At 24.1% G+C, this 22,497-nt stretch overlaps 3 protein-coding genes across 4 annotated transcripts; all 3 read left to right on the plus strand.

Moving 5' to 3' along the window:
• Nucleotides 1-167: 167 nt before the first annotated feature.
• LOC107997178 (major royal jelly protein 5) lies at nt 168-5,353 on the plus strand. 2 transcript variants are annotated; one of them, XM_062081095.1, is made up of 7 exons: nt 168-1,674; nt 1,739-1,974; nt 2,126-2,289; nt 2,390-2,602; nt 3,228-3,511; nt 3,889-4,021; nt 4,513-5,353. In XM_062081095.1, exons 2-7 carry the CDS (start codon nt 1,743-1,745, stop codon nt 5,233-5,235), a joined length of 1,749 nt encoding a protein of 582 aa, XP_061937079.1. In that variant the 5' UTR covers nt 168-1,674; nt 1,739-1,742; the 3' UTR covers nt 5,236-5,353.
• A 3,047-nt stretch (nt 5,354-8,400) lies between these two features.
• LOC107994024 (major royal jelly protein 5-like) lies at nt 8,401-10,195 on the plus strand. The gene is made up of 3 exons (XM_062081322.1): nt 8,401-8,818; nt 9,207-9,333; nt 9,827-10,195. The coding sequence occupies exons 1-3, from the start codon at nt 8,547-8,549 to the stop codon at nt 10,094-10,096; spliced, it is 669 nt and encodes a 222-aa protein (XP_061937306.1). The 5' UTR covers nt 8,401-8,546; the 3' UTR covers nt 10,097-10,195.
• Nucleotides 10,196-12,384: 2,189 nt separating this feature from the next.
• On the plus strand, nt 12,385-21,989 carry LOC107997173 (uncharacterized). The gene is given in 14 exon segments (XM_062081096.1): nt 12,385-12,549; nt 12,629-12,855; nt 12,993-13,156; nt 13,245-13,457; nt 13,988-14,274; nt 14,450-14,582; nt 15,293-15,676; nt 18,683-18,690; nt 18,772-18,998; nt 19,122-19,285; nt 19,368-19,580; nt 20,133-20,416; nt 20,696-20,828; nt 21,573-21,989. Coding segments are annotated over 13 exon segments (2,766 nt in total). The 5' UTR covers nt 12,385-12,549; nt 12,629-12,632; the 3' UTR covers nt 21,906-21,989.
• Nucleotides 21,990-22,497: the final 508 nt, after the last annotated feature.

A 22,497-nucleotide genomic window follows, 5' to 3' on the forward strand; every position in this document is an offset into this window, starting at 1 on the left:
TATGTTCTTTTATGTTATGTTATATTAATCTTTATTTATCAGCCACGAGCAAGTATTCTTATTAAAAACTGCCAAAGTTAAATATCATGACATTTCTCTGTTTATAATATAGCAATAGAGATAAGATATCATGTATTTTAGTATCAACATTTGTCACAGAGGGTCACAGAGGAATTGAGTTAGTTGAGTGGACAACATATTAAATATTGATAGAAAAATTAATATTTTTAAAATCATAAGCAATTTTGTATTAATTTGGATTAACATTAAAAATTGTTGTACAATTCTTTTCTTCAATTCTCATATTTCACAACTCTCTACAGAAAAAGTACTTCAACAAAAAAAAAATTATTTATAAGTTATATATAATTAATTTTTTAAGGCATTTATTGTAATGTTTTTTCTTTACTTGACGAATTTAAATAAAATTATCTATAGATAAAATTAATATATTCATGGAACATCTTTAAAAAATCAATTCTAGGAATTAAAATATGCACAAACGTTAACATAATCGATGAAGAAAATTTTTTTAAAAAATATGAAATTTGGGATTATGTAAAAACAATGGAACTTGCAGAATTACAAAATCAAAAGAACAATTCACAATATGAATAAATATGATAATAATTTATATTTAATTCAGAATATTTTACAATTTAGAGGAGCAATGAATTATGTATTTTTGGGATTTAAAAAATGATAGATTTATCAAAATAAAAATCAATTATTAACAAGAGAGAATATTATTATTAACCATAAATATTCTTTAGTCTTTCTTTATATATACAGTATATATTTGTTAACAATTTAGTCATTAAAAATTAAACTTCATTTAAATTTTTCAATTTTCAATTTTTTTTAAGATGTGTAAATTTTTCTAAAATCATGTATAAAAATTCATAAGTTGAGATTTAATTAACACGTTTTTATCGCCATTTATAAAAAAATATTTTATATAATTATATTAATTTTACACGATGTGATAAAAATATAGAAAAAATTAGAAATGTTAATTAATTTTGACAAATAAGTTTTACGAAAATTATGATTACAATTATAAGCGATAATGATCTAATATAATCATAAAAAATTTAATATAATAAATATTTTTCAAATTTCAGACATAAACCTAATAATAGAATACATTAATTACATATAAATTAATTTGCAAAGAGAATCGTCAAATATTTATATATATTTATATTCCATCTCTCATAGACTATATCTATTTAAACTTATTTTTAAATAAATTAAATAAAGATTATTTTACGTAATATTTTTCAATTCTATTTTTGAAAAATTATTTTTCATTAGCATTTGTCTCAGAAGCCATTATTTCGATTAATAGTTCTCTAAAATTATGCATGAAACAGAAATACAAAAAAAGAAAAACAGCTATGTGACAGAACAGATAAATCATGTATAGTTTTTACTTAAATTACTTCTTTAAGAAATATAAATTATAACCTGTCAAATTCTAATCCTTTAAAAAATATTCGCAACAAAATAAACAATAAATTTGAAAATTTAAAATTACAATTTACTTTGTGAAGTACACGTCATTACCGACTATATATTGACCGACCATTAGTCAAAATTCAACAAATTCTGTAGTTCATATACACTCTGCGTTCTCTTGAAACTGTCGTTTGCAAAATATTTGCATCCAAGGTAAGTGTTCCATAAGTAATATTTATAATTTTTTATTTGGCTGATAAGACAAAATATCTTGTAGAACAATGACAAGTTGGTTGTTGCTGGTGGTGTGCCTTGGCATAGCTTGTCAAGGTATCACAGGCGCCACTGTTCGAGAAAATTCTTCGAGAAATTTGGCAAATTCGATGAACGTGATTCACGAATGGAAGTATCTTGATTATGACTTCGGTAGCGACGAAAAAAGACAAGCTGCGATTCAATCTGGCGAATATGACCATACGAAAAATTATCCCTTCGATGTCGATCGATGGCATGGTAAAATATCCGTATTTTAATTAATATTGTATTTTTCTTCTTGAAACACTTAATATTCTATTCATTTAATATTCAATTTCTTTATTTGAATTCCTCGATTTTTGAATTGTTAGAATATATTCCACACTCTATTTCACGTTACTTGTTCAAGATATGACTTTTGTCACCGTACTAAGATACAAAGGTGTACCTTCCTCTTTAAACGTGATATCTAAGAAAATTGGCAACGGTGGACCTCTTCTGCAGCCATATCCTGATTGGTCGTGGGCGAACTATAAAGGTTGCTCTGGAATCGTGAGCGCTTACAAAATTGCGGTAATTGAAACGCTTTTTCTATGAATATTTACAAAATTAAATTTTTGAAAAAAAAAAAATTCATTGTTGTGATATTTGGATGATTTGTTATGATATTTAGATCGACAAGTTCGACAGATTGTGGGTTCTGGACTCAGGTATTATCAATAATACTCAACCCATGTGTTCACCAAAATTGCATGTCTTTGATCTCAATACCTCACAGCAGATTAAGCAAGTTATAATGCCGCATGATATTGCCATAAATGCCACTACAGGAAAAGGAGGACTAGAAAATCTAGTTGTTCAAGCTATGGATCCTATGAATACTCTGGTGAGTTTAACCTATAAAAGTAATCGTCTTCATTTTCTTGGAAATTTTTTATTTTTCTCTTATATTTGCTTATTTCCTATATAATGGAAATTAAATAAAAAAATAATAATATTGTAATATAATACAAATAAAATTCATAACTTTCGAAATAGTTATATATTTTTCTAATTTAAATAAAAAAAATTGAAGTATACACTACACTTATACATACACTTTGTTTTTATGTATAAAGAAAAATGATTTTGTAGCTTTTTTTAATATTTTTCTTTAAAGTAAAAGTTATCACTTTAAAGTAAAGTTAATTTATTTCATTAATTTTTATAAGATTTTAGTAAAAACGAAAGTACTTCTGATGTATCTTGGATCATTATTTAAACATATTTAGATATTTATAATTTAATAATCATTATGTTATTTAGCATTTTATTCGAAAAAAATTATTTCTTGTCAATAATATAATTTTTCTTTAAAAATTATGTATTCTGGAGAAGATGTCCTGCAAATTCGTATTCAGTTATTTACATTAAAATTAATAAGAAAAATCTATTTGAAAGATACAAAATCAAAAAAAAATTAAAATCAATCGAACAATATTATTACTTATAATATAATAATAATACAACAGGTGTATATGGCAGATAACAAGGGTGATGCTTTAATTGTTTATCAAAATTCCGATGATTCCTTCCATCGATTGACTTCCAACACTTTCGATTACGATCCCAAATATATCAAAATGATGGCCGCAGGAGAAAGTTTCACATTGCAAGATGGAATTTTTGGAATGGCACTCAGTCCCATGACAAACAATCTTTATTACAGTCCTCTCGCTTCTCGCAGTTTGTATTATGTTAATACGAAACCCTTCATGAAATCACAATATGGAACAAATAACGTACAACATGAAGGGTAAATATAAAAATAATTTTTAAAATTTTTAAAAATAGAATAATTTGTTAAATAGTGTGTTAATAATTCGTAAAATTTCTGTGGAAGTTTGATTGTGAAGAAGAATATTTGTCAACTTATAAATTATGATTAATATGATTTCAAGTATTTCTAATTAAAAATTTTCAAATTGTTTCTTGTCGAATGTACAATCATTGAGAAATACTGTTAGATGAAACAAGAATTCCCTCTCTATTATATATAATGTAAATTTAAATTACTAATAACTTAAAAAATAAACTTCATCCAATATTTTTATATTTTTTACCAAAATTAATCAATGCTTAATCAATGTGTTCTATATTTTTTCTTAATTCTATATTTTTTTTTAATTCCAGTGTCCAAGATATTTTCAATACTCAATCAATTGCTAAAATAATGTCGAAAAATGGCGTTCTCTTTTTCGGTCTCATGAATAATTCAGCTATTGGTTGTTGGAATGAGCACCAACCACTTCAGAGACAAAATATGGTTAGTAATTTTTTAATTTTTTTTCTTTTCTTACAGCCGAACTAGTATTATTTGCAGTCTTTTTTTCAGACGAGAAAAAATACATGACGTTATATTATCCCAGTTATTATAAATTTGACAAATTCCATATTTGTCTTTGGCCATGTAATAATTATAGTGGAAATAATATAACGTCACGTGTTTTTTTCAATAAAGTTCTTAAATACTTTTCTTTATAAATGTATGTTTATCTTAATTATTTTTTAATTAACTCATCGAGATGACTTTTCATTGCGCAAAATTTTAGTTCATAAAAGTGATTGAATTTGATCGATTCGATAATCACATAAAAAATTAATATAAACATTTTTAAAATGTAAATATAAGAAAATTACAGATGCTTTGACAATACTCAATTAAATAATCGAATTTATATCATTTACATTTTAGCGACAAATGTTTTTTAGAAGAAAGTATAAATAAAAATGTTTTTAATTATTTTAAAATTACAGGATATGGTCGCTCAGAATGAAGAGACACTTCAAACGGTCGTTGCTATGAAAATGATGCATCTCCCACAATCCAACAGGATGAATAGGATGCATAAGATGAATAGTATGAATAGAATGGATAGGATGGATAGGATGGATAGGATGGATAGGATGGATAGGATGGATAGGATGGATAAGATGGATAGGATGGATAGGATGGATAGGATGGATAGGATGGATAGGATGGATAGAATGGATAGGATGGATAGGATGGATATAATGGATAGGACGAATAAAATGGATAGGATGGATAGGATGGATATAATGGATAAGACGAATAAAATGGATAGGATGGATAGTGTGATTAGAATAGATAAAATGGATAGAATGGATAGAATGGATAGAATAGATATAATGAATAGAATGGATAGAATGGATAGAATGGACACAAGAATAGATACAAGAATGGACAGAATGGATAGAATGGATAAAATGGATAAGATAAATAAGATGCATAGGATGGGTAGGATGGATAGGATGGATAGAATGAATAGAATGAATAGACAAATGAATGAATATATGATGGCTTTAAGTATGAAATTACAGAAATTTATAAACAATGATTATAATTTCAACGAAGTAAATTTCCGAATTTTGGCTGCAAATGTAAACGATTTAATAATGAACACTCGTTGTGCAAATTCTAACAATCAGAATGGTAATCAAAATAAGCATAATAATTAAGGTAGTCGTTCTTTATATTAAAATCTGTTAATTAGTCTTTTCTCGACTATAAACCAAATATTGTTTCAAATTTCTTTATATTATAAATGAATAAAATAAATATCGTTTTTGCATGATATTTTTCATTTTTATTGTCTTACCTTTAAAAAATTATGATAATATAAAAATTAATGTGTATTTGCATTATATTAAATATACTTCATTGATTTCATATCTAAATTGATTCTTTCACAATTATTTAAGCATTAATATAATATAATAATATAATAATAAAATTTCTGACAATTAATTGTTTTTTCCACAATTTCTTTACTAAAAGTTATCAAATACATTTCTTATATTATTTGGTAGAATAGAAATAAACTTTTATTCAAGTTTTTATGTTATATATATTTTATAATCCTTATCTATTATCAAGAAATAAATATTTTTATTAAAAGTTACAAAAATTAAGCATGGCATGTGACATGCCTATATTTATAATATAGCATTGGCAATAAGCATTGGCATTATGTATTTTCTCATGTCGAAATTTATTGCAAAGAAATTAAACTAGTTTTAATAGATAACATTGAATGGTAGAAAATTGATTTTCACAATTATAAACAATTTTGTGTTTGGATTAACATTAAACATTGTTGCATAATTCTTTTCTACTTCACATTTTTTCATAGACAAATTCTTATTTTAACAAAAAATAAAGATATTGCATAATATCGATTTGAAGTAAGTTCGATTATAACTCGGAACATAATATATTCTCAATTTTTTCAATTCAAAAATTTTTTCAAAAATATATAAAATTTTAGGATTATTAAAAACGAAAAAATTCGCAGAATCACAAGATGAAAACAACAATTCATAATATCCCCAACAAATACCAGGATAATTAATTTATAATTTCAGAGGCCGGAATATTTTACGACTCAGAGGAGCAATGTTTTGAATTGTCATAATATTTTTCGGATTTATAAATGATACAGTTAGAACGAAAATCAACTATTGACAGGAAAGAATATCGTTATTAATTAGAAATATTCTTTAGATTTCTTTTATATGTGTACAATATATATTCATTAATAATTTGATCAAAAATTAAATCTTAGTTAAATTTTTCAATTTAAAAAATCTTTTAAGAAGCGCATAAAAGACATGCGCTGAGATTTAATTAGTATATTTTTATCGCTAATTATATAAATATTTTTATAAAAAAATATTTAAATTAAATTAATTTTAAAATTAACAATATGATAAAAATATAAAGAAAAATTAGAGATATTAATTAATTTTGACGAATAAATATTGTGAAAATTGTTATAATTACAAACAATACTATTAGCTACTAACATATCCAATACAATTATTTATCCATTTTTTAGTTTCATTAATTATTCGTTATTTTTTTTATTTGTTTCAAATAATCGAATTGTTATATTTTTCTATAAATATAACAAAACATATTTTTGACCAATCTTAACAACTGAAAATAAAGTGAACATGTTACGTAACAAATATTTTAAATTATCAAATGGACCACATCAGCAAATATTTGATGAGAAGAAAGATAAATAAAATTAAAATAATTAGAAAATTGCAGAATCGGCATTAATAAGACTTATTAAAGTTTTAATAAGACTTATTAAATTTTCATTATTAATCAATTTTTATTAATGTTTCTTTAACTATGAAAAAGTGTTCTTTCAAATTTTTCAATTTTTAAATTCAGATGTAAACACACATAGATACAATACACTGGTTGCACCTAAATTATAAAGAGAACTATTAAATTCTCTATATTCCATCTCTTGTAGACTATACGAACTATTTCTTTAGACTGTTAATTTTTAAATAAATTAAATGAACATTGAGTTATATAATATTTTTTAAAAATTGTTTCTTATAAGCATTTGTCTTAATAGAAGCAATTATTATCTCAATTAATAGTTTTTTCATAATTATGCATAAGGTACAAACAAAGAAAAAATAGCTATATGACACAACAAATAAATGAAATTTTGTAAATTTTTTTTTACTTAAATTACTTCTTTATGGAATATAAATTACTTGTCACATTCTAATTCTTTAAAAATATTTAAAATAAATAAATAATTTAAAAAATTTTAAATTACAAATAAAAATTTTAAATAAAAATTTCATAATTAGAAATGACAAGGTGGTTATTGCTGGTGGTATGCTTTGGTATAAGTTCTCATGTCGATCAATGGCATGGTATCATAAAAAATTTTATTATTGTATTTAATTTGTCAAAATACTTAATATTCAATAATTTTCATCACTCATATTTCTTGATTTTTATGTTGTTAAATAATATTGGATAATATTTTGCATTTCAAGACAAAACTTTTATCACTGTAATAAGATACGATGGCGTGCCTTTTTTTTTTGAATGTGATATCTGACAAAATTGGCAACAGTGAACGACTTCTATCCTGATTGATCGTGGGCGAAGTATAAAGATTGCTCTGGAATCGTGAGCGCTTACAAAATTGCGGTAAAAATTCAAACTTTTTATTATAAATATCTTCAGAATTAATATTTCTTTTGAAAAGAAAAAAATTCAATTGTTCTATAATATTTAGATCGACAAATTCGATAGATTGTGGGTTCTGGACTCAGGTCTCATTAACAATACCAAACTCATTTGTTCTCCAAAATTGCTTGCCTTTGATCTGAATACCTCATTGCTTAAACAAGTCCATATACCGCTATGATATTGCTGTAAATGCCACCACAGGAAAAGGAGGACTAGTATTTCTAGCTGTTCATGCTGTAGATCCTATAAATACTATGGTAAGTTTAAAAGTAATCATCTTGATTTTCTTGGAAATTTTTTATTTTTCTTTTATGTCTGATTATATTTTTTATATAATAGAAATTCTTTGTGTGGTTTTAAATTATAAATTATGTGAATAATGTTGCAATATGATAAAACTTCATAACTTTTGAAATAGTGAAATAATACTTGAATTATTTAGATCAAAAAATTAAAATTTAGATTATTTCGTTTTTATGTAAAAAAATGATTTTATAGTTTTTTTTTATTTCCTTTAGCAGAAAAATGTATCAAATAATATTAAATTGTCTTACAAAACTAACTTAGTAATTTTTGAAAGATTTTTTAAAAAATGTACATATTTTTTATGTTTTTTTACATTGGATTATTATTTAAATCTATTTAGATATTTATAATTGAATAACCATTATGTTATCAGTAGCATTTCATTCAGGTAGATCAAAAAGTTCAAACCTATAATATTATTACTTATATATAAATGATACATTAGGCATATATGGCAGACAACAGAGATAATGCTTTAAGTGTTTATCAAAATTCCGACGATTCTCTCCATCGATTGACTTCCAACACTTTCGATTCCAGATATACCGAATTGACGATCGCGGGTGAAAGTTTCACATTGCAAGATGGAATTTTTGGAATAGCAGTTAGTCTCGTGACGAACAATCTTTATTACAGCCCACTCTCTTCTCAAAGTTTGTATTACGTTAACACGGAACCATTCATGAAATCAGAATATAAAGGAAATAACGTGCAATATAAAGGGTGAATAATTTTTAAAATTTTATATAATAGAATATATCATTGTTATTTATCCTGTTAATATGTTTATGGAACATTTTTGGAGAACTAATTCTCCAAATTTCTGGAAAATAGTTTTTCAATTTCAATGTTTCACGGCCAATACAATTTTGAGTATTTCTAATTGAAAATATTGAAAATTGTTTTCTATTGTATATATACTTCACATTGAAAAATATTATTGGATAAAACATAGTACAGAATATAGAATTCTGTCTTTGTTATATTATCATCTAATATAAATTTATATTGTTAATAATTTAATAAATAAGCTTCAATTGATATTTTTATACATCATGATTAATGTTTTTTATCAATGCTCCACATTATGCACATTTTTTATTAATTTCAGAGTTGAAGACATTTACAATACTCAATTATTCGCTAAAGCAGTATCGAAAAATGGCGTTGTCTTCTTTGTGAATAATTCAGCTCTTGGGTGCTTGAATGACTATCAACCAATTCAGAGGCAAAATATTGTTAGTAATTTGTTAAGCTTCTTTTTTTTTCTTGGCATATTTTTTCCAATTACTAGATTTAGCAGTTTTTTTCCACATGAAAAATACATGACGTTACATTATCCCTGTTACAATATATTTGACAGAGATACGAATCACGTGATTCCAGCAACGCTTGTCTTTGATCAATGGAAATAATGTTTTTTTCAATAAAATCCTTAAATCGTTTTCTTTACAAAACTACGTTTATCTTAATTATCTTTCAATCAAATAATCAAGATCGCTTTTCATTGCACAAACTTTTAATTAAATTCACAAAAGTGATCGAATTTGATAATCGTATCAAAAAATTAATGAATATAAACATTGTTTTAAAATTTCTGTAAATATGAGAAAATTATAGATGCATTGACAAAATTTAACTAAATAATCGAATTCATGTCATTTATGTTTTAGCAATAAATATTTCTTAGAAAGAAATATAAATAAAAATGAAATTATTTTAAAATTACAGGATATGGTCGCTCAGAATGAAGAGACACTTCAAATGATATTTAGTATAAAAATTAAGCAAGATTTTCCACAATCCAGCAGGATTAATAGAACTCAAAGGAATGAATATATGTTGGCTTTAAGTAACAGATTACAGAAATTTATGAACCATAATTATAATTTCAACGAAGTGAACTTCAGAATTTTGGGTGCGAATGTAAATGACCTAATAAAGAATACTCGTTGCGTAAATTTTAACAATCAAGCTCACCATTCTTCAAGATCACATTAAAATCTGTTAATTTTTTTCTCGATATAAATCAAATATTTTTCAAAATTTTGTTATAAATAAATAATTATTATAAATAAATTATAATTCTACCTTTAAAAATTACAACAATATAGAAATTAATACGTTACTTATATTTATATAAATATCTATTATATTATATATGAATAAGTGAATTGAAATAATAAATTAAAGAAAAACAAATTAAATTAAAAAAACAAGTTAAAGTTAAACAAAACAGTTTGAAACCAGTAATTGATAAAAAGACATAAACTATGAAAAAAAAAAGAAATTTCATATTACTTCTCTATAACCAATATTACTTTTTTCAAATTTTATATAATAATTATTTAAAATAGCAGTTATTTTATTGGTTTCAATGTTTTTACAATATCTTTGTTAAGATTATTGTTTTCAGCAAATATAAATAAAATATATATTAATTAATTACATGAAGGTACATTAATTTCACATCTAAACCTTTAATTCTTTAATAATTATCCAAGCACTAACATATTCTGACAGTTAATTATTTTTCCTTGATTTCGCTTTCTTAAGAATAAGATTTCTTATGAATAAAATAGAAATAAATTTTAAAAAAATTTATTCAATTTTCCTTTTATATTATATATTTTATCTATATCTATCACCTATGAATAAATATTTTTGTTAAGATTTACCAAAGTTAAGTATCGTATCGTGATACGTGACATGCTTCTGTTCTGTAATAATATAACATTGGCTATAGTGAGATATCACTTATTTTGTCGAAAATTATGTGTCAGAAGAATTGAAGAATTAATATTAAATTGTTTATACCTTGATAAATAAGCATTAATTTTATTTTGTTTTTAATCCTCCACAAATGTCTTAGATATATATTAATATTATTTATATGACATATAAATGTTATTTATAGGAGATAAAATATAGATTATGTGTTAATTATTTATAACAATGGCAATCTCGAGCATGTTCAATTCTAATCTGAAACATAATAAATTGAACAAAGAAAATTTAAAAAAAAATAAAATTTGAAATTATGTAAAAATGATAGAACTCAGAATTACAAGATGAAAACAACAATTTACGATATTAATAAATATGATGATAATTTTTATTTCAAAGACCAAAATACTTTACAAATTAAAAGAGAATATCTTTATTAATAATAAATATTTTCTATGCTTCTTTTTGTTTATTTTTATTTTGTTTATTTGCTATTATTAAAATATTATATAATATTATCTCTAAGTGCTTTTTTTAAAATAATTTGTATTTAAATCTTGTGTGTTGAAAAAGACCATTTATATTAGATATTTTATCTAAATAATCAATATTAATTTAATTAAAATTAAAAGTTGCTTAATTTAAAAAATTTAAGTTCTTCTAAAGATACACATAAATTGATATGTTAAAATTTAATTAATACGTTTCTATCGGCATATGTTAAAATATATCTAAAAACAAATATTTTAGTTATATTAATTTGACATGATATGATAAAAATGTAAAAAAAAATTAGAAATATTAATCAATTTTGTCAAATAAGTTTCGTGAAAATTAATGTCATAAATATAGTTATAAGTGATAGTAATATTAACGTCATCTGATTATTTATTTAGCTAGTAATATATTTAATATATATATAATTATAATTACTAACATAATTATTTATTTACTTATTCTGAATTTCTTTAATTATTTGTTACTTTTCCTTTTCTATTTTTCAAATCTATTTTTCAAATTGTAATTTTTTTCTACAAACATAAAGAAACATATTTTGAACAATCTTCACATGAAAATTAAGTACACATACTTATATTGCGTATATAATATAGAAGACATGTTAAATTATCGAATCAACTATATCAGCAAATGTTTGAAAAAAAGATAAAATTAAAATTGTAAAATTATGAAATTGCAGAATATGTCGCTAATAATAAGACTTTTCAAATTATTAGTTCTACAATTAAGATTTTCCAATTTTAATTCTGTATTTAACTCATCATATGTAAATATATATATATTGATTTTGAATAAAAATATTACAAAATGTTAAATGGTAATTTAAATCTCGATAACATGAATCCTTAAATTTTGAATGAGAATATAAAAACATTAATATATAATTATTCTATTTTTAAAAAATTGCTCTTCATATTTTTTTTGGAACTAAATATTATCTCTCTTAATAGTTTTTTAGAACTCTGTATGAAGCTAAACACACACACAAAAATAGAGGTGTGGCAAAGCACTTTTAGGGAATATAAATTATAACCCGTCACATTCTAATCCTTTAAAAAATATCTACAAGATAAACGAAAATTTTGAAAATTCAAAAAAACAATTTACTTTATCTCTGTAAAGTACGTACCATTACCACCTATATATTGACCAACCGTAGTCAAAATTCAACAGTTTGTACAGTTCACTTACATTCTGCAGTATCCTAAGTAAGTTTCTTGATTATCTTGATTATAATATTTATTTGCAATCTTTCATTTATCTGGAAAATGAAATATTTTATTTTAGAAAAATGACAAAGTGGTTGTTTATGGTGGCATGCCTTGGGATAGCTTGTCAAGGTGCCATTATTCGACAAAATTCTGCAAAAAACTTGGAAAATTCATTGAACGTAATTCACGAATGGAAATATATCGATTATGATTTCGGTAGCGAAGAAAGAAGACAAGCTGCGATTCAATCTGGCGAATACGATCATACGAAAAATTATCCCTTCGATGTCGATCAATGGCATGGTAAAATTTTCTTATTTTAAACTATTAATCGCATTTTAATCATCGAAACACTTAATATTCAATAATTTTCATCGCTCGTATTTCTTCATTTTTGAATAATTAAAAAGATATTCCACGTTTTGTATTTCTTGTTTAAGATAAGACTTTTGTCACCATACTAAAGTACGATGGTGTGCCTTCTACTTTGAACATGATATCTAACAAAATCGGTAAGGGTGGACGCCTTCTACAACCATATCCTGATTGGTCGTGGGCAGAGAATAAAGATTGCTCTGGAATCGTGAGCGCTTTCAAAATTGCGGTAATTGAACATTTTTTTCTATAATTATCTTTAAAATTATTTTTCCTCTTCATAGAAAAAAAAAATTCATTTGTCGTATGATATTTAGATTGACAAATTCGACAGATTGTGGGTTTTGGATTCAGGTCTTATCAATAGAACTGAACCTATATGTGCTCCAAAGTTGCATGTCTTTGATCTGAAAAACACAAAGCACCTTAAGCAAATCGAAATACCGCATGATATTGCCGTAAATGCCACCACAGGAAAAGGAGGGCTAGTCTCTCTAGTTGTTCAAGCCATGGATCCTATGAATACTTTAGTGAGTTTAAATTACAATTAAAATTTTAAATTAGAGATTAAATTAGAATTGCACTATGACAAAAATAAAATTCATAACTTTCGAAATAGTAAAATAATTAAATTTAGATTAAAAAATTGAAATTTACAATATATATTAATTGTACTATTTTTTTATATGAAAAAAATGATTTTATAACTTTCTCTGATGTTTTACTTTAGAAAAATTGATCATATTAAATTAGATTTTATCATTAATTTTTATAAAATTTTTAAAATAACTATATTTTTGATGTTTTTTTATTTGAATTATTACTTAAGCATATTTAAATATTTATAATCAATTTTATTATGATCGAGTAAGTTAATTTTAAAGAACAATTGAATGACTATTATTTCAAAAGCTATGTATTCTAGAAAAAAATGATCTCCAGAATCAGCGCAAAATTTATAAAGCATATATTTAATGAAAGTTATAAAATCAAGGAAAATTTAAAATTTATCGAACAATATTATTATGATATAATGATATAATGATTAATCATATAATAGGTATACATAGCAGACCATAAGGGTGATGCTTTGATCGTCTATCAAAATTCCGATGATTCCTTCCATCGAATGACTTCCAACACTTTCGATTACGATCCCAGATATGCCAAAATGACGATCAATGGAGAAAGTTTCACACTGAAAAATGGAATTTGTGGAATGGCTCTTAGTCCCGTGACGAACAATCTTTATTACAGTCCTCTCGCTTCTCACGGTTTGTATTATGTCAACACGGAACCATTTATGAAATCACAATTTGGAGACAATAATAACGTGCAATATAAAGGGTAAATATAAAAATAATTTCTTAAATTTTATGAAATAGAATAATGTTAAATAATATGTTAATACGTTCGTGAAATTTTTTTGTAAAATTAATTCAAGAATAGCGTTTCAATTTATTTATTCTTGCACAGCATCTTGCACATTCTTAGTTAATTGCCTATTCCTTATTAATTTCAGATCCCAAGATACTTTGAACACGCAATCATTGGCTAAAGCAGTATCGAAAGATGGCGTCCTGTTCGTCGGACTTGTGGGTAATTCAGCTCTTGGATGCTTGAACGAGCATCAACCACTTCAGAGAGAAAATTTAGTTAGTAGTTTTTTATTGTTTCTCTTTTTCTTCACATTTTTTTGTTATATTTTGGTACATTTTTTCCTATCAGACGCTATTATCACTATAATTAAACCTGAATTTTCACATGAGAAGTATACATCCACTGTAGATTTGACAGAAACAGGAATCACGTGATATGATGCAAACTTGCTTTGCTGTAGATCACGTGATATATATTTATGTAGTACTAGTAGTGGGGATAATGTGATGACATATTCTGTTCGTGCACTCGCGAAGTGCGGTATATAGTAATAGATGACGTAAGATTAAATCTCTTTCTAGATTTATGAGTATATTTTTTTCTTTTATATATTAATTATTAATAATTTAATAATTTTCGTTTTTATTTTCTATTATTTTTTTTCTTTTTATAAAATCTGTTTATTTTTTTTAAAAATTATATTTAAGATCTTTTAATCGGACAATCGAAATATAACTTTGAATAAGTTAGAATTATTAGTTAATTTAGAAATTTTTAATTAATTTAGTAAATGCTTCAATTTGAGTTCGAGTTGATAGTTGATTAAAAATTATTTGATGTAAACGCAATTTTCTTTGTAAACATATGGGAAAAATTTATAGTATGTTGAAAATACTTAATTAAATAATCGAATTTATGTTTTCAAAGCAACAAATGTTTTATATGATGAAATATAAATAAAAATGAAACTATTTCGAAATTACAGGAACTGGTCGCCCAAAATGAAAAAACACTTCAAATGATCGCAGGTATGAAAATTAAGGAAGAGCTTCCACATTTCGTAGGAAGTAACAAACCTGTAAAGGACGAATATATGTTAGTTTTAAGTAACAAAATGCAGAAAATAGTAAATAATGATTTTAATTTCAACGACGTAAACTTCCGAATTTTGGGTGCGAATGTAAAGGAATTAATGAGAAATACTCATTGCGCAAATTTTAACAATAAAAATAATCAGAAGAATAACAATCAGAACAATAACAATCAGAAGAATAACAATCAGAATAATAACAATCAGAAGAATAACAATCAGAAAAATAACAATCAGAAGAATAACAATCAGAATACTAACAATTAGAATGATAATCAAGTTCGTCGTTCTTCAAAATCGCATTAAAATCAATTAGGATGTAAACCAAATTATTTTTTAAAATATTTTTTCGATGTAAACAAAATTTTTTAAAATATTTCATTATATTATAAATAAATAAAATAAATATCGTTTTCGCATAATATTTTTTAATTTTATTACCTTACTTTTAAAAATTATAATAATATAAAAATTAACATGTATTTATATTTATTTATATTAATTGATATTTCTAATAATAAATGTAGTGTATCGTGAAATAATAGATAAAATAATAAGAATTAAATAAAACAGTTTGAAGAAAATGATTTAATAATGAATAATGAAACATCGAGTGTGGAAAAAAAATTGATTTATTTAAAATAAAACATACTTCATCGTTTTAAATAATTTTATTCGTAATTATTTATATAATTATCGATTTGTGTAATATCGATGCACAATTATCGATTTCACATCTAATCTAAACCTTCTTTGACAATTATCTCAACATTAATTGACAATTCATAATTGATAATTATTGCCTGAGTAGAATATAGAAAGAAAAAAAATATTCGAGTTCTTTTTTATATATTTTAATCCTTTATCACTTGTAATTGAGATTATTACTCGTCAATATTTCCTTTACTATTGAAAATCAAGCCGAAGTCAAGTATCGCATCGTATCACGTGACGTGTTTCTTGTAATATAGCCAATGGTAGTGGGGATAATATAACATAACGTATTCTTCTACTGTTCAAATTGTAAGGGAATCGAGTTAGCGATAGAGTGGATAGCATATTGAAAATAAGTAGAAAAATTAATAGTTTCAAAATTATAGCAATTTTGATTTGATTATTATTAAATATTGTTTCATACTTCGGTACCAAAGATTTAACAAAAGAAAGAAGTTATTTACAATGTATAAATGATTAATTTTTCAACGCATGATTATTACTACTCTTTTCATTTATTATTGAATATTATTATTTATTAGAGCATTAATATAGGAAATGTTAATATATATTTATATTTTTAAAGAGCCGATTCTCTGATTCTATATAAATATAAAAGTTAATCATGGTTTATTTATTGAGTTATGACGAATTTGAATTTGCATTAAATGAAGAGATATAAACAAAGCCCTATCTTTATAACACTTTTTCATTTTTTTCGTGCAGTCAAATATTAAATTATAACTTGATAAATAAACTTTAATCAATACTTTTTTATATTTCTTATTTCTTTTATATTTCTTTTGATCTCTAAATCGGTTTTTCAGAAATATATTAATATCGTTTAAATACCTGTACAATACATATGTATGCAACAAATATGACAGGTTAATTACAACAATTGACTTCGAGCATTTTCGATTAAAATTCCGAATATAGTACATGTATGATCAACGAAGAAAATTGTTTAAAAAAATATAAAATTTCGAATTGTATCAATACGTCGAAATTCGCAGAATAACAAGATCAAAAGAACAATATACAATTAATATGATGATAATTAATTTTTAATTTAGAAGTCAGAATATTTTTTAGAGAGAATATTATTATTAATGATATAAATATTTTCTATGCTTCATTTTTGTTTATATTCGCTGTTATTAAAATATTATTGTCTCTAAGTGGTCTTATTTATTCCTTTTTAATAATCTTACAATTCTTGTGTAGAAATTGATAAATCATTTTATCGAAATAATCGATGTGAAATTAATTAAGATCACGGATAATTAAAAGTTATTTCAACATGATCAATCAAAAATTACTTCATTTACTTTTTCGATTTAAAAAATTTATGTCCTTTTAAGGAGATAAAAATTTATATCTTGAGATTTAATTAATATATTTATATCGCTATTTAGAAAAAAATATTTTAGTTATTATTATTAATTTTATTATTTTAATTATATGAAATAAAAATATAGAAAAAGATTGTTAATCAAATTCGTCGAATACAAATAAGTTTCATGAAAATTAACTTTATTATTATTATAAATACGAGCGATAATAACAGTATCACATAATAATTAGTAACATAGCAACCAATATACTTAACAAAATCATTTATTTATTTATTTTTAAATTTTTTTGAATATTTGTCACTTTGCCTTTTCTTTTGAAATAATCAAAAAATTGTTAAATTTTTTTACAAACATGAAAAAACATATTTTGATCATTTTTCACATGAAAATTACATATGCATAACAATGTAATTTTGTTAATATTATAATAGCAAATATATTAAATCATCGAATCGATCATATTAGAAAATATTTGACAAAAAGAAAGATAAAAAATAAAATTAAAACAATTAGGAAATCGCAATAATAAGACTCTTCAAATTATTAATGATTTAAGTCAAGATTTCCCAGTTTTTATTCCAGTTTCCATATGCATCATATGTAAATGTATGTTGATTTTTAAATGATAAATATTAAAAAATATTAAACAGCAATTTGAATCTCGATGATACAAATTCTTGAATTCTGACTGGATATAAATATAATAATAAAGTATATTTGTTCTATCAGAGCAAAGAAAGCCAACAAATTTTATAATTCTTATTTCTGTTACATATTCTTTGCATATGTACCAATTTTTCATCTGAATTTTTAAATAAATTCAATATATAAATATAATTATTCTACTTTTAAAAAATTATTCTTCATACTTTTTCCAAAACTATATATTATCTCGATTAATAGTTTTCTGTATAAAGCTACACAAAAAAATAGAGGTGTGGCAAAACTGATAAACAAAATTGCATAAAATTTTTAGTTAAGCTACCACTTTTAGGGAATATAAATTATAACCTGTCATATTCTAATCCTTTAAAAAATATCTACAAGATAAACGAAAATTTTAAAAATTCCAAAAAACAATTTACTTTATCTCTGTGAACTATATACCATTACCACCTATATATTGACCAACCGTTAGTCAAAATTCAACAGTTCCTATAGTTCTTTTACATTCTGCCTTCCCTTAAAATAGTCACTCATAAAATATCTGCAGTATCTTAAGTAAGTGTTTCCATATATCTCAATTGTAATATTTATTTGCAATCTTTCACTTGTCTGACAAAACGAAATATTTTATTTTAGAAAAATGACAAAGTGGTTGTTTATGGTGGTATGCCTTGGCATAGCTTGTCAAGGCGCCATTGTTCGAAAAAATTCTGCACGAAACTTGGAAAATTCGTTGAACGTACTTCACGAATGGAAATATATCGATTATGATTTCGGTAGCGAAGAAAGAAGACAAGCTGCGATTCAATCTGGCGAATACGATCATACGAAAAATTATCCCTTCGATGTCGATCAATGGCGTGGTAAAATTTTCTTATTTTAAATTATTGCATTCTACACTTGTTATTCAATAATTTTCATCGTTTATATTTCTTCATTTTTGAATAATTAAAAAGATGTTCCACGTTTTGCATTTTTTGTTTAAGATAAGACTTTTGTCACCGTATTAAGATACGATGGTGTGCCTTCTTCTTTGAACGTGATATCTGATAAAACTGGCAACGGTGGACGACTTCTACAACCGTATCCTGATTGGTCGTGGACGAAATATAAAGATTGCTCTGGAATCGTGAACGCTTACAATATTGCGGTAATTGTAACACTTTTTCTATGATTATCTTCAGAATTTTTATTTTGAAAGAAGAAAAATTCATTTGTTGTACGATGTTTAGGTCGATAAATACGACAGATTGTGGGTTTTGGATTCAGGTCTTATTAATAATATTCAACCCATGTGTTCCCCAAAATTGCTTGTCTTTGATCTAAATAGCTCACAATTGCTCAAGCAAGTGGATATACCGCACGATATTGCCGTAAATACCACCACAGAAAACGGAAGATTAGCATCTTTAGTTGTCCAAGCTATGAATCCTATGAATACTCTGGTGAGTTTAAATTATAATTAAAATTTTAAATTAGAGATAATAATGTTGCAATATGATAAAAAATAAAATTCATAATGTTTAAAATAGTTTTTGAATTTAGGTCAAAGAATTAAAATATACAGTATTATATAATATTTATTTTTGTTTTTATAAAAAAAAAGTGATTTTGTACTTTTCTTTAATGTTTTTAAAAAGGTCTATCGCGTTATATTAAATTTTCTTATGACTCTTTTATTTTTATAAATTTAAGAATATTTTCAAAAATGAATATGTTTTTGATATCTTTTTATTTGAATCATTAATTAATCATATTTAAATATTTATAATCACTTTTACTATTTTAATTAAGAGAATTAATTTTAAAGAACAATTGAATGATTGTTATTTAAAAAATTGTGTATTCTGGGAAAAATAATATCCAGAATCACATTCAACTCAAGATTTATAAGAAATGTACTTATTGAAAGTTACAAAATCAAGGAAAAATTAAAATATATCAAACAATATAATTAATTATAATATAATACCGTGATAATATTGATACAACAACAGGTGTATTTGTCAGACAACAGAGGTGACGCTTTAATCGTCTACCAAAATTTCGACGATTCCTTCCATCGATTGACTTCCAACACTTTCGATTACGATCCCAAATATACCAAAATGACGATTGAAGGAGAAAGTTTCACAACGCAAAATGGAATTTCTGGAATGGCTCTTAGTCCCCTGACAAACAATCTTTATTACAGTCCTCTCGCTTCTCGTGATTTGTATTATGTTAACACAAAACCATTCATGAAATCAGAATATGGAGAAAATAATGTCCAATATAAAGGGTAAATATAAAAAAAAATTTTTTAATTTTATAAAATAATTTTCTATTAAAGAATACGTACTTTTTATTAAGAAATTCAGATATCCAGAATATCCAGATTATTTCAAGTTGTCTCTGTCATCTTGCTTTTACCTGAAAATTTAAATTGCTTATAATAATAATTTAATACATAAATTTCAATTTTTATATATCAAAAATTTGTTCCAGCTTTTAGAATCGAATAAATATGTTCTATATCTTGCATATTTTTGCTTAATTCCACATGTTTTATTAATTTCAGAGTCCAAAATATTTTCAACACTCAATCAACCGCTAAAGCAGTATCGAAAAATGGCGTTCTTTTCTTCGGTCTCGTGAATAATACAGCTGTTGGTTGTTGGAACGAGCATCAAACACTTCAGAAAGAAAATACTGTTAGTAATTGCGAATATTTTTTAATATTCCTTTTTTTCTTCACTTTTTTGTTATATTTTCTCGACACATTTCTTTCAAAACCTACTATTAAACATGATTTTCCGCATGAAAAGAATATACATGTCGTTACATTATTCCAATTACTAGAGTTGACAGAGATACAAATCACTTGATATGATGCAACGCTTGTCTTTGATAAAAAGTCATATGATGTAGCAGTCATAGTGGGAATAACGTGACGTCACGTATTGATTTTTATGCAGAAATTTCCAGTAACTGCAATGAGTGAGAGTAATTGTGAGTAGAAACAATATTTAACAATTCTGCCTTCTATTGAAATGTTTCTCTTTTCAAATATATGTACTATTAATATTTTTCCTTTTATATAAGTTAATAATGCTTTCGTTTTTATTTGATTTTATTTATTTATTTTTTTCTTTTGTTTTTCTATGAATTACCTGTTATTTTATTTTCTTCGTAAAACTATATTCATATTAATTTTCTCTTCTTCGAAATATATGAATTTATTAGAATTTTTAAATTTTTAATTTCATAATTTCATAAGTCAAATTCATTCTCAACTCATGAATGTAGTTAAACTTTCTATAAACATATAGCAGAACGTTTGATTAGATACATTGATAGCATTCAATTAAATAATCGAATGTTTATGTAATTTATGTTTTCATAGGAAATTTTCTTAGAAACATATAAATAAAAATGAAATTATTTTGAAATTACAGGATATGGTCGCTCAAAATGAAGAGACACTTCAAATGATCGTTGGTATGAAAATTAAGGAATTACTTCCACATATCGTCATTATTGATATAAATAATATAATAAACAATGAATATATGTTAGTATTAAGTAACAGAATGCAAAAAATATTAAACAATGATCTTAATTTCAACGATATTAACTTCCGAATTTTGATTGGAGGTGTGACCGACTTGTTAGAAAACACTCGTTGCGCAAATTCTAATATTCAGAATAATAACAATCAAAATAACAATATTAACAATCAAAATAACGATAACAATTTAAGAATCACAATAAACTCTTTAATTAATTAGCCATTTTGCGATGTATGTAAATCGAATATTCTTCAAAATTTCTTTATATTATAAATGAGTAGAATAAATATCGTTTTCACATAATATTTTTCAATTTTATTACCCTAAATATTATGATAATATTAAAATATATTTGTATTTATATTAATTAATATTTCTAACATTAGATTTAACACGAATGAATGGGTGAATGCAATGTAAAGTAATATATTAAAAAGTTAATAAAATAAAATAGTTTGAAAGAAATACTTCATAATAAGATATCAAGTTTGAAAAAAAAAATGAATTTCACATTACACTTGTAATATTATATTTTTTCTAATTTTTGTATAACGATTATTTAAAATAAAAATTATTTCATACGTTTCATAGATGTTTTTGCAAAATATTTTGTCAAGGTTATAATTTTGAACAATTATATTATTAATTAATTACACTTCACTGATTTCACATCTAAACTTGATTCTTTTCCGATTCTTTCGTTCGTTTTACTAGATCATGAAAACAGAAAGAGAAAAACATTTCTTGTGACTAAAATAGGAAAAAATATTCGAATTTTCTTCTATGCCACGTATTTTTTACACTTTATCTA

This window comes from Apis cerana, linkage group LG11, assembly GCF_029169275.1.
Source record: "Apis cerana isolate GH-2021 linkage group LG11, AcerK_1.0, whole genome shotgun sequence".
Classification (NCBI taxonomy): Eukaryota; Metazoa; Arthropoda; class Insecta; order Hymenoptera; family Apidae; genus Apis; species Apis cerana.

Excerpts from the sequence above, each read along its gene's own strand:
- LOC107997178 (XM_062081095.1), top strand. The coding sequence starts at position 1,743 with ATGACAAGTTGGTTGTTGCTGGTGGTGTGCCTTGGCATAGCTTGTCAA. Across the intron at positions 2,603-3,227 it reads TGGATCCTATGAATACTCTG|GTGTATATGGCAGATAACAA; the intron begins GTGAGTTTAACC and ends ATAATACAACAG. Across the intron at positions 3,512-3,888 it reads AATAACGTACAACATGAAGG|TGTCCAAGATATTTTCAATA; the intron begins GTAAATATAAAA and ends TTTTAATTCCAG.
- LOC107994024 (XM_062081322.1), top strand. The coding sequence starts at position 8,547 with ATGGCAGACAACAGAGATAATGCTTTAAGTGTTTATCAAAATTCCGAC. Across the intron at positions 8,819-9,206 it reads AATAACGTGCAATATAAAGG|AGTTGAAGACATTTACAATA; the intron begins GTGAATAATTTT and ends TATTAATTTCAG. Across the intron at positions 9,334-9,826 it reads CAATTCAGAGGCAAAATATT|GATATGGTCGCTCAGAATGA; the intron begins GTTAGTAATTTG and ends TTAAAATTACAG.